The sequence below is a fragment of the Chelonoidis abingdonii genome, chromosome 6, assembly GCF_003597395.2.
Source record: "Chelonoidis abingdonii isolate Lonesome George chromosome 6, CheloAbing_2.0, whole genome shotgun sequence".
NCBI classification, from domain to species: domain Eukaryota; kingdom Metazoa; phylum Chordata; order Testudines; family Testudinidae; genus Chelonoidis; species Chelonoidis abingdonii.
In genome coordinates this window covers 105,631,239-105,659,048 of record NC_133774.1, presented here as the reverse complement: position 1 = coordinate 105,659,048, position 27,810 = coordinate 105,631,239, and the positions used below count along the sequence as shown (strand labels likewise).

The 27,810-nt window shown below is 43.1% G+C and overlaps 2 protein-coding genes across 8 annotated transcripts in view; both read right to left on the bottom strand.

Annotated features, from left to right (window-relative positions):
- HACD4 (3-hydroxyacyl-CoA dehydratase 4) overlaps positions 1-18,224 on the bottom strand; it is a 29,950-nt gene extending 11,726 nt beyond the window's left edge. Inside the window, exons 1-6 of one of the 7 annotated variants that reach the window (XM_075067303.1) lie at positions 17,210-18,224; positions 7,927-8,087; positions 5,931-6,396; positions 4,916-5,019; positions 3,345-3,472; positions 142-254 (exon numbers count right to left, since the gene is read on the bottom strand). In XM_075067303.1, the coding sequence (XP_074923404.1) occupies positions 142-254; positions 3,345-3,472; positions 4,916-5,012 (338 nt within the window). In that variant the 5' untranslated portion in view covers positions 5,013-5,019; positions 5,931-6,396; positions 7,927-8,087; positions 17,210-18,224. Of the gene's footprint in view, positions 1-141; positions 255-3,344; positions 3,473-4,915; positions 5,020-5,930; positions 6,397-7,926; positions 8,088-15,610; positions 15,710-17,209 lie in introns of those variants that run through there. The other 6 variants (XM_032797575.2, XM_032797573.2, XM_075067302.1 and 3 more) reach the window with 6 other exon arrangements.
- Positions 18,225-21,829: 3,605 nt separating this feature from the next.
- Positions 21,830-22,393, bottom strand: LOC116835094 (interferon kappa-like). The gene has a single exon (XM_032797583.1). The coding sequence runs from the start codon at positions 22,391-22,393 to the stop codon at positions 21,830-21,832; it is 564 nt and encodes a 187-aa protein (XP_032653474.1).
- Between the last annotated feature and the right edge of the window lie 5,417 nt (positions 22,394-27,810).

Sequence of the window (27,810 nt, the reverse complement as noted above, 5' to 3'; positions counted from 1 at the left end):
TCCAAACATTTGCTTAAAATGTAAAACTATGTTTCTGCTAAGGTCAAAATAATGAAAATCAGATGGCACGCACTGTATTTGGATAGTTCCATTTGACAGAAGTGCTTGCTTTACTTTTATGAAGTTACTTTGATTTCTTACCTGACCACATCCAGTAAATTCCAAAGGAAAAATAAAATGCACACAATATATTTCCCTTGAACTTCTTCTTGACTGGTGATGACAACAAATAAAATGATGATTCTCTCAGTTATCTGACAAGAAGAAAATAATTACAGTAATAATGACCTTCTACTCATATGTATAGTTTGTGTATCTCTGATTTCTGCATTACTTCAGCAACAAGGATGCCATGACACTCTAGTGTATATTACACTAAGTCCAGTATCCCCTCTTTTCTTTAGCTTAGGTCCTCAGACTGCATTCATGCTAGTAGCAGTACCAAAAAAATCCTGAAGGCCTGTGTAATCCTTCCAAAAACCTGACGTTAATCCACTCTGGATTATACTTGCATTGAAAGTGTTTAAAATATAGGGACAAATTCTCAGCTGGTGACATCATACCAGCTGAGCACCTGACTCACACAATCTGTTTTGTTAACTCTTATAGATTTAAATTATTTAATGGGCAAAGTATCTACCCACTATGAAGTCATGAAATGAAGACTGCGTAACTAGAATATAATGAAGTTGTCTGTACAGCACTTTCTTTATCTTATTTACCAGTTCTTGTGTGGAACTCTGGGCACAGACTATAATTTTAACAAACAACAAAGCTCTTCCACATTTGTCAGATAAAGCAAAATATTCACACATCATCTTATTCTTCTTCAGATTTGTGCGAGGACACATTTCCTATTGCCAGCCCCTAGTCATCTAGAAACAGAACACAGCCCTCCCTGATGGATCCAGTTCCTCATCTTGAAAATTTTTAAAATATACCACAAATTTTTAATCTTTGCTGTCTGACCATGTCTTCCCCTTCAGATGTTAACACTGGAAGTAAATTCTTAGAGGGGAGTGAATCAGACTCCAGTCTCAGCCAGTGAGCAAACATTAAAAGGGATTAACAGAAGAGTCTTCAGAAATTATTAAACTAGAAAGGGGCCAGCAACAACCCTGCTTAAGTCAATGGGGTTCCTCACAGGCTCTCAGGGATCTGTCAACACAGAGCAACTGGCAGGGTTAGTACCTTAGTAAATTGGGAAGCAAGCAGGGTGGGGGTTTTTGTTTGTTTAAAAGAAAAAAAACCTTGTTTCTTTTTGTGTAAATGAGGGTTTGCATGTGGCTTCTTGTTCTCCCTCTGCCTGCCTGGTCTTACAATCCCTAATTGACTATGATAAAATATTTGCCCCGATACTCTTAAAAAAAAAAATCCATTAGAAACCATGTCTTTTCATGTCCTTAAAAAAGGAAAAGGAAGCATGTGCAGTCATTTCACAAAACGTAAACAGCCTGGTTTTGTTTTTCATTCATCTTCATTCAGTGCATGAAGATCAAAGTGGAATTTCCTTTCTCTCACTGCTACCCTATCACAGCATCCACTCAGTTCTGTACATGACTCATGTTTCCACAGTATAATTTGACCATTTTAAGAGTGAGCAAGACAGCAATAAATCAAATTCATTTAGGACAAAATAGATTTTACATGGAGGGATTGTGCACATGGTAGAGCCACAATGTTCGTCCTTCAAATCTCTCTCTAAAATTCACCTCGACTGTGCTGTCTACATAACAATGCACCATGGCCAGGCAACCAGTGTGGTGTGATCACTGCTGTTACGCTTATCGTAATCATATTAACGGTTACCTTGTGCTCCCCCATCCATCTGTTATATACACTTGTCTTTCATCTTATATGTAAGCTCTTTGGTACAGGGACCATGTCTGTGTATATGAACAGTGCCCCGGAGGAGACCTCTAAGTGTATGTCCCTAGGCGCAGAGTTAGCCTGGGTAATCAGTGCCCAGCCTTAGCCTAACTCAGGTGTGAGCAGTCACACTACACTGCCACACTCGAGTTACTGCATCCTCAGTGGTGCTGCACTCACCCATGAGCGGTGCTAGGACTTCTGGCAACATATCCCATGATTCTTTGTGATCCACTCTGATTCTTTCAGAGTGAATTGGAGAATAATTTGTCTGTCCTTCTGGGCATGAGGGAAACTGAGGGAAGGCACTGAAGGACTGTATCAACACTTGAGTGATTTAGCCTGTATCTATACTGCAAAGTGGGCAGATAACCAGACTGAGTGAAAGCAGAACCCAGGTTCTAACCCATACCCCCAACGGTGCCAACTTGCCTGGGTTGAAACTAACCCCAAGTGAGCTGTTTTTTGTATGGACAGGAGAAAGAAGCCTGGACTACTCTGCAGTGAAGACAGAACCTAAGTGCAACTATAATATAAATAATACCTGCTCATATCCTCAATCCTGCCCAATATTCACCTGTTAAGGAATAGGAGGTGTGGAGTTCTTGGTCTTACAGTTCCTACAGAGGAAGACTAAAAACTCAAGTTTAAGTTAACTCCAAAGCAGAGAACAAGAGAGTTCCTGGGAGAATGTAACAAAATTCTCTTGTGTCTGTTCTCTCTTTCTTTACTCCCACAACAAAAGGTATGCACTTAAATCCCTATAAAATGTCACAGTGCCTGGAACCTTTTGTAAGTTGATTACATCATGTCTGGATTGTGCTAACTTTGACCTTTAATCAAAGAACAGAACTGCTCTTTTCTTCCTGCCCGCCACTCTCTACAAGAGATCCTCCCCCTCAATAAGCACCCGCAAACCATGCCTTCTTCAGGCAGCTGGAGCCTGTTGAACTGCTGGGAAGGGTTTCACAACCACCACTTTGCATTCTAGTTGCTGTTCCTCCTTCACATGTGGTTGGGCATGTGGTGCCTCCCCATTGCTCATTCCTGCCTTAGGGAACTGGTTAGGAACTCGCAGCTGAGGGAAGTGGGGAGAATTCAACCCTCAGGATTAGCCAGTCTCCTACTGACTATAAACACTGCTTCAGGAAGCACACACAATTGCCCATGGAGGGAATCTTCCCTTCATTCTCCTCTACTGGTCGTCCAGTAGGTTATGTTGTGTTTGTTTTTCTCTTTTTCGTTATACATTTAGGGATTCTGATACGCAACATGCTGGTCTGGTGATGAGCATACACTTAACTATAGGGAAGGGGCAAGGAAGTCAGTGTGAGTTGCTGGAAGTTACATTAGGAATTATACTGGGGCATTCTGTCCTGTAAGTATCTCCTGGGTACCAGCTGCAGCTCAGATTAAATTTGTGTGTCAAATCAGAAAGCGCCAGGGATCCTTTGGTACAGTATAACTTAACTTACCTGTAAAAACCTTGGGAGAAAACGGTTTTCGTCAATGCCAACTAGAATGTGCAGGAGCTCTAATATGGACAACGACTGACAAAGGCGCATTACAAGTCCTATAGAATAGAAGGTATCGGCCAAAGAATCTACAGCCGCAGAGAAAAGAAAACACAGTGTCATTAGTTACATCTCTGAACTCTTTCCATGCCAAGCCTCAGATATAACCACCCAGGTGTCAAAAAGTAAAGTTCACATGCCACCGACCTTTTGAAACAGAGACAAGCACAGAAAGGATGTCTGAGGAGTAGTATACATAGTGGGGAAGCTAAGGAGGGCATAGAATAGTCTACATCTTACCTACCCTTTTTTTAATTAAGTGGCCGTAATGAGCACTGAATAAATCTGTGCAGGACCTGGATATTTGGTTTCAGAAACATTCCTTTGCAATAGAGGACAGTTTGATGTTTCATAAAATATCTGCTACCTGGACTTTATAGCTTGTATAAACCACTGTCCTTTATATTCCCACCATCCGTCATTTCTTTTTAACTGTTGTCAAGGTTCCTTCCCCACTCTGAACTTTAGGGTACAGATGTGGGGACCTGCATGGACACTTCTAAGCTTAATTACTAGCTTAGATCTGGTATTGCTGCCACCATCCAGAATTTTCAGTTTCTGGATCACTTCCTTTCCCCACAAAACCTTCCCTTCCCTGGGTAGCCTTGAGAGACTCCTTCACCAATTCCCTGGTGAGTCCAGATCCAATCCCTTGGATCTAAAAACAAGGAAAAATCAATCAGGTATTAAGAAAAATGCTTTTAATTAAAGAAAAGAAAAAAGAAAAAACCTCTGGAGAGATTAGCATACCAGCTACTCTCACAGACAACAATTCAAAACACAGCGGATGTTCCCCTGGGCACAAATTTAGTTACACAAAAAATACCCATTCTACCTCTAATTGCATAAGACAAGTGACAAAGAAATAAACATAAACCTATTTATTCCTTTCTAAAACGTACTACTCTGATAAGAGACTGGTTCCTTGATCCTTTTCACTCCGGCTGAAATTGAAACTCTCAACAAAGGAAAAACTTCCCTCCTTCCTTTTGAAACATCTTGTTCCCCCATTGGTTCCTCTGGTCAGGTGTTAGCTAGGCTAGGTGAACTTCTTAACCCTTTACAGGTAAAAGAGGCATTAACCCTTAACCATCTGTTTGTGACAACTCTGAAGTCAGTCATTTTCTATTATATCCCTGAACTTGTCAGTCAGTCACTGTAGGTCCAAATATAGCTCTTATCTTCCAAAATATTATGGTAAGTCAGATCAAATACTGTGGAATATTAATGGTCCTTAGCAGAAAAGGCAGCATAGCAGCAAGAACTATACAAATAGTGCAGATGTATTGGTATTGTTTTGTTCAACCAATCCAATGCTCATCTGCATTGAACAATGCAGTATTCTATCAGTTTAACTGAAATTATAACTTGACATAGTAACACTAAGAGAGTCTTACAAAGTTTATGTCATGTCCAGTTTAGGGATTTTAAAGTAAAATAATAAAGCAATGTAAAATGAATGAGAGTCTTACCTTTCCCAAATGACAAGAACCTGATGATCATATTTGTAAATATCCAGGAATGTCCACAGAATTGGATTAAATAATAGATGAAGAGATAAGTGTTCATTGTACAGCTGTAAAGGCAGGAACAGTAAAGTAAATAAGCAAACCCAAAATGCATTACTTTGTATTATATTATGATTTGTGTCAGTGCCCCAAAGCAAATTATACCCCCCCCCTCAGAATATGTCTACCACTGCCAGGAAAAGGAGCTGAAACTTTAAATAAGTGTGTCTATATGTCAATAGCCAGAAAATCATGCTTCTTCCTTGTGGACTTACATAAATCAATCTAAGGTGCTTTTAAAGCTACCATCACTTCTGTATCTGAGTGCCTCACAATCTTTCACGTATTTATCCTCACAGTACCCTAGTGAGGTAGGGAAATTTTTATTCCCATTATACATAGGGGGCTTGAGAGATTAAGGCTATATCTACACTGCAGCTGCACCGCTGTAAGGTCTCCGGTGTAGCTGCTCTATGTCGGCAGGAGAGAGCTCTGCTGCCTGCATAATTAAACCACCCGCAGGAGTGGCAGGAGTTATGTCGGTGGGAGAGCATCTCCCACTGACATAGCGCTGGCCACACTTTTTTCAGTTAAACTTGTATTTTTTCACACCCTTGACCAACAAAAGTTTTATCAGCAAAAGTGCGAGTGTAGACATAGCCTTGATATTTACCTAAAGTCACACACGCTCCATGGTACAGCAGGGTCTTAAAGGAGGTCTCCCCCATCCTAAGCTAGTGCACTAACTACTGGACCATCCATTATCTGGCATGGTGATAAACGTATTCAAGACTTCCACGCTTGATATTGCAACTCATATTTAGGAATTAACCCTTACAGCCTGAATAAAGCTCTAGCTGGTATACAATGAATCAGCCCAACAGACCAACATAAAAATATCATTCCAGTGTCCGTGTTATTTGCCCACTGACTACGGAGTCCAACTCAGGCTCTCCCTCCAGATATACATGGGATTGACCCTAGTTGCCTGGAAGGTCTCCTCTCCGATCACCAGGGCCTTCCACAATGGTTACGTTTTACTGAAAGCATGTAAATGTCAACCAACAGTGAGAGTTTTGTGAGCATGGGAGACCGAACTTTCACAGGAGCTGGACCTAGACTGTGGAATTTGTTTCTGCAAGGTCTAAGGATGACCCAGACACTGAATGACCTAAATCAGAATTAAAAGCAAACAAGTCTTTGACATGACTTTCCCTTTGTAATGTCTGTCTTCCTCTCTCACACATAACAACCAATCAAGCTATTTTCTACAAGCCAGAAATGAAGAAAGATAAATTGATATTATTTCTATTTTCCAGAACTCTGAGGTGCTCCAGTGTTATGACAAGAAATGTCTTTGAGGAGCTCCAAGAGGAATCTTATCCAGCCCTCTTCACCCATGAAAGGTCCTTACCATGCAGGGCCTTTGAGGGAAGAGGGGAAAGCTGTTGAGGAAGAAAGATGATTTAAATGTAATGAAAAATAATTAAAGTAGAAAGCAAAAGAAATGTTCTGAGAGGGAACCTGTTACACAGGTCTGATGCAAAACTCCACTGTCATCTGTTTCCACTTAAAGGGTCAATATCAAAGGTGGTTGGGCTTTAATTAGATTTCCTACCTTTTTTGGTGTCATAGTTGGAATCCATCCACATTTACATTGGATTCCCTGATCCTGCCGCATTCTTAGAGATAGAGCATGGCCTACTGCATAAAGCATAGGAGGGGACATCTGGAGATAGCTGTTCTATTCCTATATCTGTCACACAGACTCACTCTGCCTTTGTTTCACCATCTGTAAAATGGGGGTGACAAACTTCTCTACTTCACAGGGGTGATCTAAGAAAACATCCCTTAATATTGTCAAGTGCTTTTAAAATCATCAGATGAAAAGTTCAATAGAAATATTATGCATTTCAATACTCTGCCTGTTTTGAGAATTGAATGGAGAGAGAGAGTGATATGCATCACTGCAAACAAACCCAGCCTACTGAGTTTATTATGGATAGTCCTTTAGGTATAATTCTTGTAAAGTTATAATTATTAATTTGCATAAATACATTGAAACCTCTATGATGGTGTGACCCAGTGGTGGATCCCAACTTGTTCAGAAGAAAAACTTGGCTTTTTCTTGCACACCCACAGGTCTGGGAAAGTGAGAAACTGCATTAGATATTGGTTCTCTGTTTTCCCTCAGCATGCAAAACTTGCAAAATGGGGGTGTCCTATTTCCTAAAATATACAGGCAGATAGCATATACCTGCTTATGCTTTAGTTGTCCAGCCGAGAATATGAGATTGTAACAGCATTATAGCTTTAGTTTGGAAAGTCAGCTATTTTTCAGGAATAGGAGGATTGCAGAACTACATATTACTACTACTCTTTTCATTATTTAATAGGATTGTGTTTCTGTGGGGACTGTCACCATTAGTACCTGGGTGTCTGCATTTGACAGTGGGCTTGTAAACCTCCACCATACCCTCTTAAGGCTTCTCCCCATTATGATGCTAAATAGTACGTCCAAAGGACACAGATCGTGACAACCTGGGTAGGTCTGGTGTGGGCACAGACTGCGGCCAGGGTCACTTCCTCCTCCAAGGGGGGAATCTCCCAAAACAGCTTAAAGAGCTAAACAGTACCCCCTATTAGTAGCTCTACAGTTCCAACCGCCCCCAAGGAAACACCTGCTACCTAATGAAGCAACAGCTCATGGAAACCGAAGAGCAAGGGCTTTTTAAAAAAAATAAAAGATGAGAAGCTGGCAGAAAACCCCCTCTGCTGCCTTGGTTTCCTTTGTCATACTGGTCTGAGCTCTTAGTTTAACACTCCTCCTCCTCCCCCGCCCCCAAGCTTTGCAGTTTAGGATGGGAGCGGGGAGGACAAACAACTGAAAATCAGCACAAGAAGCATGTTTCCTCCTACACGCATATCCCTCCCTCGCTCCTCTGCAGTTGCACGGGTTGAATTGCTTGTTTTACCTTTGCTCAAGAGTTACTAGTTGGTGCGGAGATGGGTCGCTGCTGCGTCTGTCTCTCTCCCTCTCTAGTCACAGCTGCAACAGCTGTTTGCTAGGAGGTTACCCCTCCTCCTTTCTCCCCAGCGTCACTGAAAGCAGGACTACAGCGAAGTAGACGCTTTCCTAGTAAAAAGGAAGGAACAACTAACTCAAGGGATCCTCGTTCATTTTATCATTTTTCCACAGGCACCAGTTCAGGCATGTTTCTTGCCTTATTACAAATAGTTCCTCTGGATGCAGTTCCAGTAGTTTTTGCGGTTAGTCAGAAGGGGTATTTTCAAAAGCCAGATGAGAGTATGCATGCAAAATTAAACGCACATTATTCTGGAGACGACTGTAGGATGATACAGAAGCCAATTAAACAAGTGTCCATAAATAGAAAAGATAACGTGATGGTATTTAATTTTCATCAGACTTTAAGTGACTCCAAAGCAAATAAATATGCTACATAACGCTGTTTCTGTTACTTCGCTGGAAATGGAGACTGCACTTTTTATGCCTGTAGTTTGGAAATGTGCAAATGTTTGGTCAGATGCGATCCTGTATATACAAGATTTGCTGGGTGCCTGTTTGATTTATTTGATCCAGACGTTTGCATTTTAAATAATTTAGAATATATTAATAACTAGACATGAGAAAATATATCAAAGTAGCATTGTCAGTAGCAAGAATACACATAATGAGACACAGGACAAAGCAATCTACACGGTCACTGATGGAGTAGATTAAGGGAATGAATGTGTGTCCCATTAGACTATATTACTTATCACTTTAGAGGCCATCCAGAGGTACTGCAGAAGTTATGATACCTATATTTCCTTGTTTGATATAATTTAATTTGTAGCTTATTACAATGCTTTACCCTGAATTTTTGTACTGTTTTGCCTGATTTATCCACTTATAAATATTGCAAAATTAGAGCAAGATAAGAAAGAGGTAACAGGAGTGTTTGGGGCATGGAAATACTCACAGATGTAGAGACATTGTAAAGACTGAAACTGAGGAGACAAATCAGAGGGGAAACGTGACCAAAATAATAAATGGCCTACAGACAGTAAGGAGGGAATGTCTGTTCCCCTGCCTCATAGTACAAGAGCAAGAGGATATTCAGTGACAGTGTGACTCAAAATGTGGGGGAAGAGAACACAGCTACTCCCTTGCCATTGCCCACACAGTAGATAACAAGGAACTGAAGGGTGGACAGTGGGAGGAACCATGGCTCATTTCCCCCATCCCCAGTGAGAGTGGCTGGCTGGCTGCACAGCAAAGAGTGAGCTGGTGGATAAAAAGGGGGGAAGTAACTTAGCTGCTCCCCATGGCAAGAGCGGAATTGTGACTCATTCTCTTGGCTGTTCCTGGAGCCATGCAGCTGTGCATTCTCCCTCACACAGGAAAAGTTACAAGGTTACAGTCTAGCCCAGGGGCAGTCAAACTTTTTGGCCTGAGGGCTACACTGAGTTTCCAAAATTGTATGAAGGGCCAGTTAGTGGAAGCTGTGCCTCCCCAAACAGCCAGGTGTGGTCAGGTCTCACCCCCATCTGACCCCTCCTTCTTCTTGCCCCCCTGACAGCGCCCCCCGGACTCTTGCCCCATCCAACCCCCTTGTACCCTTACAGCTCCCAGAACCTCTGCCACTGACTGCTCCCCGCCGCCCCCAACCAACCCCATCCTCTCATTCCTGACTGCCCCCTGGAACCCCTGCCCCATCCAACCTCCTGTTCCCCACCTCTGACCGCTCTGACCCCTATCCATACCCCCACACCCTGACCACCACCCCAAACTTCCCTGCCCCCTATCCAACCCTGCCCCCCACCGCTCTCTGCCCCCTTACCACACTGCCTGGAGCACCGATGGCTGGCAGTGCTACAGACATGCCGCCCGGCTGGAGCCAGCCACACCACCGCGCAGTACAGAGCATCAGGTCAGGCCTGCCCAGGAGCTCACAGCCCCACCACCCAGAGCACTGCACCTGCGGCAGAGCGAGCTGAGGCTGCAGGGGAGAGGGAACAGCAGGGGAGGGGCCAGGGGCTAGCCTCCCAGGCCAGAAGCTCAGGGGCCGGGCAGGAGGGTCCCGGGGGCTGTAGTCTGGTTTAGCCCAAAAGGAAGAGACATGGATCTCTATGTTGTGATTTTTAATGCACTGCACAAACAATAACCACATCCCTAAAGCCTAAGAGCTGTGAGCAAAGTAGTTGTCAAACAAAAGTTTGGAAAGAGTTTATTTTTAAACAAGTATTTTTGAATCTCAAATACCTTCTATTTGGGGCCTTACTCTTTTAATCTTTGTGAGTGATTATTTCAACCAGACATTGTACTAAGAAAGATAAAATTGACATAAAGGAACAGGTAATAGAAAAAAGTTAACTGGAATATTTAAAAGGTTTCTCTTGCTCTGGTCTTCTCAGCTTCTGCAGAGAGGTTATCTGAGTTTTATGGCTTGGTAGCTGGAGTCTAAAAACATGGTTGTCATAAGTCAGGGCAAAACAAATTACTATGGGCCAGACTGTAAGGCCTGGTCTACACTACACGTTTAAATCGATTTAAAGAGAGTTAAATCGATTTAACGCTGTACCCGTCCACACTACAACGCCCTTTATATCGATATAAAGGGCTCTTTAAATCGATTTCTGTACTCTTCCCCGACGAGAGGAGTGTATCTTTTTACATACTCTCTCCCTGTTTTCCCTCCCCTTATGCAGCTGCACAGTTGTCTGGCCTCCCTACGCCATCCCGAAGGCTAGCTCAGATCAGGCGGAGGAGAAGAGAACACGAGATGAATGTCTCAGAAAATCATGGAAGTAACACGCAATGACAGAGCTCATCAGAAATGAGTGGAAGGATGTGCTAGGAAAAGTACGGGAACGATGCCAGTGAACGGAGGATAGGAGAGACGCTCGAGATGAGAGTGTAAGGCAGGAAGATCAGCGGTGGCGGGATGCTATGCTGCAGCTGCTGCGTGCTCAAACTGATATCCTCCAACGCATGGTGATCTTCAGAAAAGCAGCGGGCTTACAGAGTGCCCCTGCAGCCATGTTTAACCACCCTCAAAGCTCCCCACGTTCATATCTCCCTCACCCAGACGTGAAGAACGCGTGGGAAGGCTTTCTGCACCCGTCCACTCCACCCCTGGACAGTCCAAGCAAAAGGCTGTCATACTTTGAATGAAGCTTAATGGCCTTTTCCTTCCTCCTATCCCTCTCCCAAAGCACAGCAGGGGAGGGATACCTTGATAATCTCTGCCTCTTTATAATTACTTTTTAATAAAGAATACATCCAAAGGGGGAGGGGTGGGTTGCTTACCAGGGAATGAGTCAATTCAAGGGGGGAGGGTCATCAAGGGGAAAAACACAGCATCACACCGTACCCTGGCCCGTGCTGAAACTCGTTTTCAAGGCTTCTCTGATGTGGCACCGCCTCCTGGTGGCTCTTCTAATCACCCTGGTCTCTGGCTGCCGTACTCAGCAAGCCAGGTGATTTGCCTCAGCCTCCACCCCGCCATAAAGTGCTCCCCTTACTCTCACAGAGATTGTGGACACACAGCAAGCAGCAATAACAACAGACATGGTTTGCTGATGGGTCTGAGCGAGTAAGTAATGTTCGCCGGCGCCCTTTTAAAACGGCCAAAATGTCACATTCTACCACATCCTCTGCACTGCTCAGCCTGTAGTTTGAACAGCTCCAGACCACTGTCCAGGCTGCCTGTGATGGTTCAATGAGCCATGGCATCAAGGAATAAGGCTGGGTCACAGGATACGACAGGCATTTCAACATCCCCAACGGTTATTTCTGGTTCTGGAGAAGTAATTCCCTTGCTGCAGCCATTTAAACAGAGTAGTGCTTCTGAAAGACCGAGCGTCATGAACCCTTCCTGGCCATCCACGTGGATGTTGGTGAAACGTCCCTGGTGATCCACCAGTGCTTGCAGCACCATTGAAAGTACCCCTGCGGTTACGTACTGGGGTGCCCTGGCGCTCTGGGGCCAAAGATAGGGATATGGGTTCCATCTATGGCCCCCCCAAGTTAGGGAATTCCATTGCAGCAAAGCCATCCACTATCACCTGCACGTTCCAAGAGTCACAACCTTTCGTAGCAGCAGCTTAACGATGCTTTGGCTACTTGCATCACAGCAGCCCCACAGTAGATTTGCCCACTCCAAATTGATCCGACTGACCGGTAGTTGTCTGGTGTTGCAAGCTTCCAGAGGGCTATTGCCACTCCTTCTCCACTGTGAGGGCTGCTCTCACTTAGTATTATGGCGTTTCAGGGCAAGGGAAAGCATGTCACAAAGTTCAAAGAAGTGCTCTTACGCATGCAAAAAGTTTTGCAGCCACTGGGAACGTCCCACACCTGCAAAAACTATGCGGTCCACCAGTCTGTGCTTGTTCCCGCGCCAAAAAAAATCGGCGTTCAATGGTAGAACCTGCCCATTACCAGCAGGCTCCAAAAAGCAGGGGCCTGCGGTTAGGGAGAATTCAGTGTCCATGTCCTCATCGCTCTCGGTCACCGCGCTGCCGTAGCTGTCTCCTCCTTCCTCTTGCCTTTGCAGTTCATGGTTCAGCATAGACAGCATGAGAGTGCGCGAGGTGTTTGACAACGTTCACGATAGCGTATTGTTCTCAGCAGGTCCATACTTGCTGTGCTATGGCGGTTGCTCAGTTCACCCAGGGAAAAAGGCGCAAAACGGTTGTCTGCTGCTTTCACAAAGGGAGGGTGAGGCTGTACCCAGAACCACCCGCGACAATGATTTCTGCCCGTCTCAGGCACTGGGCTCTCAACCCAAACCATAGGGCTCCACCGATTTACCACGCAACAAGAGCTTTTAGGTTATTATATGTATTTGGTTATAGATTTGCTTGAGTGATGTCTAAGCGAGCAAAGACACAACTTCTCTGCGGTCCTGATTCAGCAATACACTTTAAGGCACATTTCTTAAATCCATCAATGGACTAAATGGCTTTGCTGAATAAAATAGGCACTTACTCAAAGCATTCTAGTGGAAGACATGCCTAAGTATTTTGTTGAAACTGGAAGCCAGCCTCATCTGAGGAGTGAAATTTAGTAAGATTCTCCAGAAAAACTTTCATGTTTTCTATGGGCCCTTCCTGCCGGAACACAGTTACCTAATGAAACATCAGGGGATGCTGGTTGCAAAACCATAGGTAAGTGTAAAAACGAAGCCATGTTGAATTCAAGCCCCATTAATAAAAGGGGGAAATCAAGTCTGCTTATAAAAAAGGATACATGTAAGGAAAGAAAATATATTCACCGCACTCTGCAGTTAAAAACCAATTAAAACTATTAATAAAGTTTCTTCACAATGTCCCTGCGAAAAGATTAAGAAATGTCTGTACCCACAGACTGCTAATTTTGATATTTCGCGCGGAGTTCCAACAAATACAAAGAAGGGTTAAACATGCTCTATTTATTGTGCCTCTCAGTAAAGTCTGGTAGAATCTGCTCATCTGCGCTCATCTGCTCGATGCCTTTTGGAGTAATATAAGTTCAGAAAAGTCAAATTAGATGACATCAGCTATGTCAGAATCGCAAGATGCTGACGCGGACGTAGTTGACACATAGATAACTAACTACCGCCCTACTATCAATATAAGCTGTGTACAAGCTAGGTACGCACTAGCTAATAGTCCCAAAGTGCTAGCACTGTAGTCAATGCATAAGAGGCAAGTTGAGACTCATCACTATATAACTCACCCTATCGGAGACACACATTGGCGCGAGAATAAAACTGAGTGTCTGCTGATTCACATCAATTGAAGAAGGTCTCGACTGATCAGACATTAGCACAACACACCAGAAACACCAATAACATGTCAGAACCGCGTATGCAGTAGACACTTTTCCTGCCCCATCAGGCACTGGGCTCTCAACCCCAGAATTCAAGGGCGAGGGAGACTGAGGGAACTATGGGATAGCTACGGAATGGCTACCCACAGTGCACCGCTCCAGAAATCAACGCTAGCCTTTGGACTATGGACGCACACCATCGAATTAACATGCCTAGTGTGGACGCGCATACTCGACTTTATAATATCAGTTTTAAGAAACCGATTTTAGCTAAATCGATATTATCCCGTAGTGTAGATGTGGCCAAAGTCTCATACTTACAGTAGTGAGCAGTTACATGAGTAGTGCCACTTGATTTCTGAGGAACTACTTGGGTGAGTAATTGCTTACCAGTGTGGGCAAGAGGCTCACAGTTTAGCCCTAAACATTAAAAGCCTAATCTGGCAAGGTGCTGAGTGCCACTCGCCAAATCCTATGCACCTTCAACTCTCATTGACTTATGACCATGGCAGGGAGACTCTCAACACTTTCCAGGATCTGGCTCTAAATTAAAATGTTCATCATCTTAAAGCAAACTTTTTGATTCTTTATGCTGGGCTGAAAGCTGCTAACTGCTACCATGAAGGGAATCTTGGGTCCAAAGTCAATTATAGACCTCATTAAAGCCAATGAATGTGCCAACTGCTCTGTCACAGGCTCAAAATTACAGTTACAGTTGCAAAATAATAATAAAAAAATGCAGGCTACCTCCCCAGGAAATACTCTATATTTCAAGTGAGAGCTAAACCATGTGGACTGAGCTGTTTCCCTGGTTGCAAAAGCAGGGGCTACGATATTGGTTTGCATGCTGTGTTTGAGGCAGAGGAAAGCCAGGAGAAGTTGTGAGCGTGACTGTGAGAAGAAGCAGAGAGACAGAGCTTCTACAGCAAAGAGCTCACTAAAGTAGCGATTGTGACGATCCAATTTCTGAGCAAAGGAACTGCCTGCTGCTATGTTTCTACTGTGTTCAGGAAAACAAGACTGTGTTCACTTTTTTTGTAAATAAAAAAATTATGCTGAGAACATCCCTAACTCATATAATCAATTTCTTATCCTAATGGAAACAACCCTGCAAACCTAACCACCTGGGTGAAAGGGGCAACACTTACATCTAGAAGTGGTGGCTGATGGAAGAGTCCTTGACTGTACAGCTCAAGTGGAACAGAGTTGCCAGAAAGCTAGAGGAAGTTCAGGGGACCTGAAGCGAGCGAAGAGATTCTGGGAGCCAAACTCAAAGGAATGATCTAGAGAAAACTCTCTGAGGGGAACCTCATTGAGTTAACCTTAACCACCCTCTCCTGTAGCTCTCTTTTTATGCGCGGAGGTGATTTGACCTATACATTGCACTTTGGTATTCACCCTCTGACACATAAATGCAAACACACTGTTTTATTCATTGTGTAGGCATATGTGGATTTGAGGAAACATTATCACCTCAGATATTAAATCACAAACTTAGCACCATATAGCCAAGTACTCCTACCATAGAATTTTTTCAATAATGGCTCTTAATCCATTTATAATTTATAAAAATCAGAGCTGCACAGAAGAAACTTGAGTTTATGATGTAATAAAGAACTGCTATCATTTGAGTTGACCACTGTATATTGTTTATATCGCTGTTTAAGAAGCTGAATCTAATATAAATTTCTACAGTTCATTTTTAAATCAAGTAATGAAAAAGTCAATTTGTATTTTTAAAAAATGGAGCTTTTTTTTTTTTAAAAAAAAAATCTAGTGTCTAACAGAGGACCCTTTAAATAATATCCTCTAATTATTATGTTTTAAAATGCCTTAACTCTTACCAGGGCTCTTTTGCTTCCTAGATGATGCCTAGAAAAGTCTTTTTCACCACAGCAAACCCTCTTTGAATGGGTGCATGAAGCTGCAACAGGACTCATTCTCATCACTAAGGCAATAGCGTAAATTCTATGATGGAGCAGCAAAAGTTTAAGAAATTCAAAATAATAATTAAAAAAAATTCTGCAGGACAGCCAGTGGGATTTTTGTCCAGATAAGGAATTCAGAGCTGTACCCAATGGTGGCGGTGGCTAAATGGAAAACTTTGTGTGTTAGGAAAGCAAATAATACAAAACAAGGTGTAAGGTATTATTGTGACAGTGAACCACTGGAAAGGATTCTAGGTATTTTTAGCAGCTGAAGAAACGTTTTTGTTTTATACAAGTAAATTTTCCAGATATTTCTTATCAAGGAAGACAAACTATAAACAGTCAGTATTCCAGCTATAGTACAAAGGAAGCTACTCAGGCTCTGGCCTGCCAAGATAAGAAACCTTAGGACTACAGCTGATAGTACGAGCAAAAGCAAATGACTCAGAAACAAGGCTAGATTTTTCTTAAGTAATTGGCAGTATGAAGGTAACATTTAACAAAGAGGGAGGATCAGAGGAAATATGGGGGGTAGCTGTGTGAAAGAGGAGAAGAGGATAATTGAATGACACTGATAATGAAAATGTATGACCTGATTTTTCAGAGGTGCTGCGTGTTTACCATGTCCTATGGCTCTTTCAATAGGCGAGGGTGATCTGGTCCCTAGATTGCACTTTGATTCTCACCATCTGACACAAAAATGCAAAAACTCCTCTCCGTTCATGTTTAGGCATGTGTATGTTTGGAATAAATTGCCCCTGAAATATTATCCTCTCCCACCACAGGATATTTATGGACCAACCACCTCACTGACTTCAGTGGTGGCTGCAAGTGCTCAGCCCTTCTGGAACTCAAACGTTTATTGTGTTAGAGGATTCAGGTTGCTAATTATATGGACAATTACACTGTTAAATCCAGCGGGAACAGGGTTTTTTGTTTGCTTGTTTTCTAAAATGGTTCCATCTCCCACTGCGCTCATGTGTAAATATCCCATAGAAAACAGCCACACACACCCCAAAGAGAGGTACCTAAAAATAAACTTTCCAAATCTCACCCAATACCCCACTAACTCCTTGTATTGCCCCTATTCAAGCAACCACTAATATCTTCCAATCAGAAAAGGAGAGGGGGGAGGGGAAGAACACCACCGTTCAAACCTGAAATCAGGACTCAAAATCCGTATTTAGGAAAGGAGCCTGATTTTGAGAACTGCCGAGCACCTACAAATATAAATGACGTCAATAGGAACGGAGCGTGTAAAAAGTCAGGTTACTTTTATTTATTAACTTTTACTTTTAAATATGGATCTAGGAGCCTAACTTTAGGCACTCATGTTTGAAGATCAGTCTGAGCACACAAATTAGCTTTGCAGCATATCCCGAAGGTCGATGCATTCAGGTTCCAGCAAACTAAGGCAGGAATTGAATTCTACAGATGCTTTGCAGCCCCCTCTGCAAAAACCCCTTGCCGCAGCCCCCTCCATCCCCCCGCAATTAAACCCGGTTATTAGCTCACATGTCTGATGACCTCTGCTATCGCAGTAACACGCAGGCAGAAGGAAGGTGATCTCGGAGCTCTTGAGGACCCACTTTCTTTATAGTCTTAAATTGCACCCGGAAACAAAGTAAAATCCAGCATGCGGCGTTTTGGGGAAGGAAATCCAACCTCCACATGCGTACAGCGTTAATACTCAGTGCAGAGCTTTCCTCACAGCGCCAGCGCGGAACTGACCCGCAAAACCGAGCCTAACAGAGCAGGTTTTAAAATGGACAAATCTTTACATCCCGCCCCCTACCCCAAAGGCCTGTCAAGGCCAATACGCATTCTTCTTTGGAGCTGTGTTCGCATACAAGCAGCAACGTTATTACACCCCGGTAGAGCGTACGGTCATTTTGGTTGCATTATGTTCACTTCAAAACCCAGCTGGGCACCTCTGTTTCCAGCGACGTGAAGGAGGTCTTGCTTTCAGAGAGCTTGCGGAATCTGGAGGCATTTTACTGTCAGCGCTATTTCGGGATTATCGCTTTTGGCCATTTTCTGCAATATCCTTTTCGGGATTACCATTAGGTCTTCTTGGCTGTCTCTGGCCGATCCAGAATGGGAGAGTATTTGTCTCGCCTCTCCTACACTGGGTCTGTGAACACCCAGCGATCCTCCACCAGCCCCTTTTGCTTTTGGTTTTGTTTGGCTTCAGCACCAGCCCTTCGCTCGGAAGCTTGTCTTGCTCTGGGGCAATGCACCCAGGAGACTTCCTCGTCGCAGCGATGACTAGTTCAGTTAAACCAGTGGGTGCCCTAATGTAGAAGAGCCTCCTGCGTCCGGACCTGTCCTCACCGAGGTTGCTCGCTTTCAGCTGCGCTAGCGGAATTAGCGGTAGAAATCAGCTTCCCCGCACCAGAAATGGTGACTGCCCCCAGCGGGGTATTTGCAGGAGGTGCTCAGAACATTTCACCTCCTAAGAAGGTTTCAAAACGCTGGTTTCTTTTTAACCAGCTGGACCTACGCGATGTACATTCAGTCCCTAGCGCAAACCGCGGAATGACTGGAGCTCCCAGCGTTTCCCCTCTCCATGCACCAAGCAAGGCTCTTGGGCGTTTACACCGTTCCCTCACTAGGGGCCGATGCGCCCATTGTGCCCCCCAGAGAGAGGGCAGCCGGGTTAGGGGCTGGAGCCGCCAGAGGCTCCGCGCACTGCCCCGGGGGCCAGGTGCGGAGACCCGGGATATGGGGAAGGACAGAGCGGGGCACACGCACTGGGCTGGGCACAGGAGCTGGAAAAATGTGTATTTGGGATGCTGAGAGCCATTGAACCAAACTCTAAGGCGTGTATCCCATAGAAATCCCTTCAAGCCAGGGGGTGCTGCAGCAACTCTGAACACCTAGTTCCAGCACCTCTGGGAGCTAGTGGGGTGACAACATTGAGCTGGGGCTAAATGGAAGTGAGGGGTGCAGGGCCATATGGGGACAGGTGTGTGTAGCGACACATGAGGCAGATGTGCCTGACTGAATGGGAGAGGCTACGGGTCAGCCAAGGTCTGCTCTGCATGAGGAAGGCTTCCCAACAATCTCACCCCTCCTCCCCCAAAAAAACCAAAACTGTTCCAGACTTCTCTCACCCACACTCAACAAACCCCCAGGTTCACTCCCACCTATTTTCCCAACAATTACTTCCTCTTCTCTCAGCTTCCCCAACACTCTGGCATCCTCCCAAGCCTTTGCACTGCTTCTCAGGGGTGCTAGAAATTTCTCTCTCTCCCTCACATACATACACACAGTCTACCCTCCCCCCGACATCTATGAGGAAATTGCTGACTCCTTCTTATTGGAGTGAAAGTTAATCTGGCACTTAAAGTCTTATGGCACCCACTATCTGTGCACCCAAGCTGTGAACGTTTAAGCCTGTAAGTAGTTCTGTTATTGTCAATGTGGCAACTCAGGTGTGTACGGTTACTCACAGGCATGAGGGTTTGCAGGATTGGACTTAAAATTTAGAGATTTTAGAAAACGCGATGGCACGACAGGCTAAATTCTAAAACTCTTGGTCTTGTCTGCACAGGGAAATTGACTGGAATAAGTAAAGCAAAATAAACTCGCTCCTGTTCCCCTACAATTCTTACTGCTTTAAAGGCACTGTACGGTTTTACTGTGGCATTTTAGCTATAATCTCACTTTGCCCTCTAGTGCCCAATGTAGCAGTATGTTCTGCATTGCAAAGTATACCTTTGATTGAAGTAGATGTCCATACATTTGTAGTCAGCGGTGCTGCGGAGTTTACATTGCATCGTGCAAAAGATAAGAGCAGTTGAGTAGGAACTGAAAAGAGAAGCTTAATGAGCTGAGAGTTTATGGGATGATTAGAGGACCCTGTGCTAACATAGTCACTTCTCACCAGCAGAGAAAGGTTGGATTGAATTGAGGCTTGAATGGAAAATCCTCAGAACAACCTCAGAGCTTTACAACATGATATTCATGATGTCATAGATAACACTTCAATCTGAGGGCTAATTCCTATGAATTCCTATTGATTTCAAAAGCAATTCTGCCTGCTTAAGAACTACAAAATCAAGCTTCTGTACTAAGAACATGCACAGCAGGATGCTGGGAAGTATTGTGGTGTGCATGTGTCATTAAAGATCCTCTGAGTCCTTTCCTGAGACTAAGTGTGTTAATGGATAAATTAATTTTGAAGTAATTCTTTTCAGCTTTCCTAAATCTCCCCCCGTTTCAGTTTGATATTTACCGTATTCTTCACTTCCTTTCTTAGACCGTTGTATAGTTTTACCACATGTTCTTTAATAATTACTGTGAGTTCTAACATTCAACAATTTTTATGTAATAAATTTTATATTTCAATAAAATTTGCTATTTAGATTTCAACATACTATGTTGCAGCAGCATGCTCGTGTATCAAAAGCAGAAAGTGAAACTGACAAACTGTATTTGCATAGTATAGGCTTCAAAAAGTGCTCAAAGTAGTCAAACAATAGAAATAACCATACATTTGTGTTAAAACATTCTTGCAGTTGTAATATTTAAATGCGGTGTTAATAACATGAGCAAAGAAAGTTAATTTTATAAACCATATTATTTTGACTAGTGTCTCATTAAAAAGAGGGTGGGTTCAGTCTTCACTTAGTTCCTTCAATCTTTCTTTTTTGTTGTCCCAGATCCTGATTCCTTCTGTACTTGATTGCATTTGTGATGTTTCTGTTTCAGATCTGCTATCCTTGGACCTTAGTCTTTTTATCTGATTCTTGATTTTTTTGCTTTTATCCACAACTAGATATCAGGAAGAAAAGTTAGTAGGTGCATCCCGCAAAGAGATCTGTGACACCAATACTATCTTAATGGCTGTGGAATATCATTGTCTTCACTGTTATCCTTGATCTTTTATCAGATTGAATTTTACCATTACAACTTTGCATCCTGGTTTCTTGAACTGCTGAAGATGTGCTTTCCCTTAAATAACATACATCAGGTTACTAGGGGAAAACTATGAGCTGAAGCTGATTGAATTATCAATGAATATTTATACAAGGGTACATTCTGGACCCATATAAGTCAATGGCAGATTTGTCATTGAGTTCAACAGAGCCCTGGATTTCACCCCTAGTAAGTTTAGCATTTTGAGGAACTCATTTACTTTGTAATTATTACGTTCAGGGCCACGTGGCTTTTATGTAAAATATGTTGGAATAGCAAGGGCTAACTCTACCCACTGGTTGCACTTCCAAACAAAGGGTAAGCGACAGAAAATTTTAAGTAGTAGTAAAATAGTGTGAGTAGTGGTGTGTGAGATGCAACAGACACCTTGAAGACACACACAGAGCACTAAGAGGTGTCGTTGGCTAGTGTGGCCTTAAGGTGTGTCTACACAGGGAAAATAAGGCAAGGTATGAATTAAAAACATAATAGGTATTCTGGAATAGCTCCCTGTATGGACACACACATGCTGGAATAAAAGTGTCCGCATGGGGAGCTATTGCAGAATAGTTTATTCTGCAATAGCTGCTTTGGTCAATTTCCCTCTGTAGACAAACCCTTAGAGGATAACTTGAACTGCTCGAACAAAGCAAACACTGGAATTACTCAGACACAATATCAGATACATGACTGGAAATAGCATATCTTGAAAGAGTGAGGAATTATTTTAAACAAAAACATAATTTAAAAATATATAGCAGAAAAATACCATTATTTTATTTTTAGTCCAAATAATTGATTTACGTGATTTGTGGAAAAGTCATGGCTTGTTGGTTCCTTCAGAATTAAGAGATCTTGTGTAGGCAGGTGAAATGGGAACCACAATAAATAGCACACTTTTCTCAGAAGGGAACGCTACGGCAATAATGTTAATTGCCACAAAATTACCACTGTCCTATGCAGTCATACTTACTGAAAATTATGTGGGTTATTTTGTGGTCAGTGTGCAATTATTTGTTTAATAAAGTTTTATTGTTTATAAATGAAATATTTCTTTGCAATAATTTAAATGCAACAATACATAATTGGCAACATATAAATAGTAATAGAAAACCAGTGAAATTTAACTAGAAGGATTTTCACAGTCAGTAGATAATTTAAAATAAATTCATTTTTTTCTGATTCCAATTCTCAGATCAAAATGTTTATACCTTAGTTTCTAAGCCTTCCTATAACTTTGTCAATAAACTGAAGACATCTCCTCATTTCCAGACGGATGATCTCCCAGGAACACAGGCTGTATTGTTTGTCTTTTAGAAAGTTATCTATCTTTTGGAAGTACTTTTTCAGTTTCAGTCTAATGATTACCTCACTCCTTGAGTAGGGTTGTTTCTTCTCCATCCCCTCTGTCAAACATGCTTCCAGATGCTCAATTTGCTGATTAAGTCCATTTTGGAATCTTTCAAGAGATCTTCCATCCCAGGCAGCTAAGGTTAGATTTTTGGTAAAGATATAGAAGATCAGTTGCAGGATCTCCTGGATTTCCACCTTGGCATTCTCTTTCTGTCTGAGCTTTAGGAACCGCTCAGGGAACTTGAAGTGAATTTTTTCACTTTGACATTGCTCAGGAAATTGTTGACCCATTTTGTTCAGAAGGTGTAAATTGCCCTGTATCATTTTGTTGTGCAGGAGGGGAAGAATATTACAATCCTGAGTTGAGATTTTGGTGATGCACAGCAGCACAAGGCTAATTTGTAGCAAACAAAAAGTGGTCATGATAATAATGATGTCTTACACTTCTCGACTGAGTATAAATCCAGACAGACACACTGGAATGTTTTGAAGGTCTTTTGTAGATGCCTGATTTTTTCTTCCATAGCTATAGACTTAATTATTCTGTAGGAGAAGTTTTCTTTCATCACTTTTGGTTTTCAAGGATTTCCCCTGTGTTTTTGAAACTTACCACTTTCACTTTCTGCTTAATGACTTCATTGTCTTGTATCACTTTCCTTTTTCTTTTGATCAGAAAATTAAAATATGGTATCTCCCCTTAGGTCATATAGTCCATACTCCTGCCAATTATCTATTGTAAATTTGCTCAGGATTGAAAGAGGTCTCAAAGAAGTGCCAGATCTGTTACTGAAATTTCATTAGTTCTTCATATTTTAGCACCAGAAGAGCATGTTTAAATACATGTATAATGTTATTTCCCTTTTGGGACAGGAAAGTGTTTAACATTATTTAGCAGGACTTACTCTTCCTGAAATTCAGTTAAGTCTCTGCCTCAGTTCCCCATCTGTAAAATTGGTATAATTCCTTTCTCTTTTGCTTTGTTTAATCTGATGTAAGGAAGTGTGACTAGAAAGGCAGACAGGGCTACTGTTTAGGAATTTGTATACTAAGCTTGTGGCAATGTCATTGATATTAGGATCTTGATAGGTAATATTCAATTGTAGCTTTCTTCTGCTGTTTTCCTTCTTTGCTATTTTCTCCTGTGCTAGTTTCTGGGCATCTCTCACTAGCTAAACAGAGTTGGACTGGCTTGAATCTTGAATGGGGGAAGAGTACTCCTCTTTCCCCCACTTTCCCTCAAGCTTTCAAAGAACACTTTAGAGCTTCAGGAGTGGTATTAACAATGCAACAATGGGCAGTCTTATCTGAAGGCTTATTTTTGTTTTTTCATAAGATGTATAACGCAGGTATTTAGTATTCTGTATTATTTTGTATGATGTTAGATGTATTTACATGTTGTGTTGTTTTAATCTTGGAATCTATTTGGTTATAAGGCAAACAAACACTAAGAGTGTCTTTTGAAACTGCCTATCATTTCCCCTTGTTAAGGGAATATGACTGTTCTTTATTCCTAGGATCTCAAAGATAAGTGATGTATAGCGCCTGGTTTATCACAACCACAAAAGCTAGGTCAGTAGCCCCATGTTACTCCATTTCTCTCCATTTTAAATCTACACAAAGAATTCTAGAAATATTCTTAACGTGAATGATACTCCAAAATCTTCAGTTGTTTAACTTTAGTGTAAACGTGTATTCAGTGCATCTTGGTATAACACAGTGAACACAATTGGAATGCATGCAGATCATTCTCAGTGGCTATTGCCCACTTGAGGGAAAATAGAGTTAAGATTGCATTGTCATGTACCTTAATTATGTATTTCCAGGTTTTCAGAAGTTTATTTTGAAATACCTTAACACTTCATTTCCTGGGTTTGTGTGTCATAGAACTCAACTCTCTGGAAGGGTACTAGACACCAGAGGGTCTAACACATTAACATTAACATTTCTTTGTCAGTGAATTTCCTGGGTTTGTGAACAGAAAGAGGTGTTTTTTGTAGGAGTTAGTGGTCATTTAGGCAGTCGAGGTTATCACACTGGTTGATATACTACTGTGGTTAGGTAATAACAATACTTGGCATTCATGGTGCTTTTTAGCTGTAGATGATCAGTGCAATGTATGTTACAAAGGATTATTAGCCCCATTTTGCGGATGGGGAAACTGAGTCACATAGCTGTAGTATGACTGTCACCTAGCCGGCTAGTGTAGCACTGGGACTAAAACCTAAGTCCCAGTTTAGTGCTCTCTCATTTAGGCAACACAGTTGCTATGTGTATCTAAGTGTGGTCTCCCCTCACCCCCAGTATACTTTTATAGTGGAATGGAGCTAATGGTTGTGCTTTGAAATTGTTGCGGTGTGCAGTTGTTAACAGGGCCAGTGAGACATAATCTAGGTGCCAAATCTTGGAAGTTTTATTAGATGGCAGTTACAATACATTTAAGAGCCTGAGAGAAGACTTGTGTGTCCATCTCCTTCACCAGTCGCTCCCCACCCCCCACCTCATTCTCCACAAAATACAATATCTGGCCAATGTTTTCAGCTCATCTTCTCCTTCCTGTCCCATTACCATTAGGGTGTGAAAAGTTGCTCCTTACTGTTTGGCACCCTCTCCTGTTACATATTCATATCCAGGCAGCAACTGACTGCAGAGCTGCATATTTCCTGAGTTATGTCGTCTGAGCTGTACACAGAGCATGGCCCCTACTACTCAGCCACTCAACCTAGCCTCAAGCCCTAGAGGGGCAGCCCCCCCAATCCCAGCACAGTTAGGCAGGCAGAGCACCTCAGAACCCCTTAGAGGGGCAGGTCTCCCTCCTCCTCACCATCCTAGCATACACACAGGAGGGAAAGATGTGGGATGGACAGGCTCTCCCCTGCCCAACCCACTGTCCCCCCTTCAATGTCCCACACATGCCTTCCCCCTGACCTGAGCTCCTCTAATTCCTTTCCCCTTCCACATGTTCCCATTTAGTCCCTCTCCATAATACTTTGCCACAGCCGCTAGCCCCTTCCCTTCTCCCAGCAAGCATTTGCATATACAATTTTTTTTTAAATAGTTTGAGCACTTTCTTAATTATCTGCTGTGCTTGATTAAGCTTTCCCTCCAAAAAACTACTGTTCCAATCCACAAGGCAGATTGAAGCAATATGCCTACAGGTCTTCCTCAGATTTTTGCCACAGGTAGGTTTTGAAGCTGTACTGCTACAGCTCAAGTTCAATGGCCAGATCATGTCCCTTGAACCACCAACGTCATGTAAAAACGTGGCTTAGAAACCCTCTTGTCTAGTCTTTCTGAACAACTACTTTGTAATCCATTTAGAGAGACAAGGTGGGTGAGGTAATATATTTTATTGGACCAACTTCTGGTGGTGAGAGAGACAAGTTTTCAATCTTACATAGAGCTCTTCTTTGGGTCTGGGAAATGAAGGGTATGTCTACACTGGGAGAGTTACAGTGCCACTGAGAGAGTGCTGAAGGGAAACTGCTGTTTTGTGTTCACACTGTCAGCTGCCTGCACAATAGCATGTTCACAGTTGCAATGGTATTCAGAGTGGTGCACTCTGGGCAGCTATCCCATAGAGCATCTGTTTCTCTTCTGCCCCTAAGAGTTGTGGAAAGGCAGAGGGAATCATGGGCCATCCTGAGTCCTGTCCCAGTGCCCCGTGATGAATTGCTTTGTATCCCAGCAATCCCTGTGCTTCCATCCACATTTGGCGCCATCTTTCAACGGTTTGTGTACTGCGTGCTCTGCCTCTTCAGTCTGCAGGAATGGATCCCGAACTGTTGACCTGTATGCTGCTTGCTCTCACTAACATGTCACAAGTGGCAGTGGAATTATTCCTTAAACTACAAAGGCAAGAGGAGTGCAACATTAATCTCACCATGCGTAGTAACTACGACCCAAGATTGCTTGTGGCATTCATGGAGCTGCTGACCACAGCGCAACGCCACTTTTGAGCTTAGGAAACAAGCACTGAGTAGGGGGATCACATAGCGATGAACGTCTGGGATGATGAGCAGTGGCTGCAGAACTTTTGGATGAGGAAATACACATTCATAGAACTGTGAAGAGCTTGCCCCAACCCTGTGGCACACGAGAATGAGAGCTGCCCTGTCGTTGGAGAAGCACATGGTGATTGCACCATGGAAGCTGGCTACTCCAGACTGCTACCAATCAATCGTTAACCAGTTCGGAGTGGAAAGTCGACCGTTGGACTTGTGTTGAGGGAAGTGTTCAGGGCCATTAATCGTATCCTGCTCTGAAAGACCATGACTCTGGGCAATGTGCGTGATGTTGTGGATGGCTTTGCACAAATGGGCTTCCCTAACTGCGGAGGGGGGATAGATGGCACGTGTCATAAACATACAGCTAAGGGTAGCATAAAATCCCTCTTTACCCTGTAAAGGATTAATTCTTTTTTTACCTGTAAAGGATTAAGAAGCTCAGATAACCTAGCTGAAAGGACCCATGAGGAGACAAGATACCTTCAAATAGGGGGTGGGGAGGGGGGAAAACAGGCTTTGTCTGTCTGTCTTGTGAGCTTTTGCCAGACACAGATCAAGGAAGCAAGCAATCCAGCTCCTATAAAGTTGGTAAGTATTTAGCAAGGAAATGCATTAGTTTACTTTTATTTTGGCTTGTGTTTTCCTTTGTGTAAGAGGGAGGTTTATGCCTGGTTTTGTTGTAACTTGAAGGTTTTGCCTAGAGGAGAGATCCTCTGTGTTCTTGAGTCTTTTGTTAATCTGTAAAGTACTTACCATCCCAGTTTTACAGAGGTAATTCTTTTACCTTATCTTTAATTAAAATTCTTCTTTTAAGAACCTGATGGATCTTAAAACAATGAAGAATCAAAGGGTTTGGGTCTATGTTCACCTGCCAATTGGTGAGGATATTATTCTCAAGCCTCCCCAGGAAAGGAGGTCTAGGGATTTGGGGTATTATTCTCAGGCCTGCCCAGGAAAAGGAGTGTAGGAGCTTGGGGGGATATTTGGAGAAGGGTAGGGCTCCAAGTGGCCCTCCCTAAATGTTTGTTTAAATCACTTGGTGGTGGCAGCGTTACTTACTCCACGGTATAAAAGAGAAATTGTGCCTTGGGGAGATTTTAATCTAAGCTGGTAAAAATAAGGTTGAGGGGTGGGGGTGTCTTTCATACAGGTCTCCATGTCTGTACCCTAGAGTTCAGAGTGGGGAAGGAACCCTGACAGCATGCATATTCCAATTCTGGCACCAGGCCACCGAGTACATTAATCGGAAGGAGTTCTCCAGGCACTTGTGGATCATTGTGGGCGTTTCACAGACATTAACGCAGGCTGGTCCGGAAAGGTGCATGATGCATGCGTCTTTCAGAACACTAGCCTGTTTAGGAAGCTGCAAGCAGGGACTTTCTTCCTGGACCAGAAGATCACTGTAGGGGAAGTAGACATGTCCGTTGTGATTCAACCTGCTCCTTAATGCTATGGCATGCGAAGCCATACACGGGACACCTTAACAGGAGAAAGGAACGGTTCAACAACAGACTGAGCAAGTGCAGAATGACTTGAGTGATATCTTGCTGCTGAGCAGGGAATCAAGGGAGGGCCTTCTCCAAGAAAGCAGCTTCTGCCTTGGTCCTTATCCCGCAGGGTGCTCCTGCTGCCCTCCCATCACATCAGAGTGGTGCGGGAGAGTTACCCTTAATGGGGCAAGAAACAAAGCAGCTCTGCCAAAGAACCTGTGGCAGCAGATTGCCCAGTATCTCCATGAGAGTTTCCTGGAGATCTCGGAGGCAGATTCCTAGGAAGTGAGGGAGTCAAACACCCTGTTCTGCCACTCAGACTAGGCATGTGGTGGTACGTGCATCA

Coding starts and splice junctions, on each gene's coding strand:
- LOC116835094 (XM_032797583.1), bottom strand. CDS start 22,393: ATGACCACTTTTTGTTTGCTACAAATTAGCCTTGTGCTGCTGTGCATC.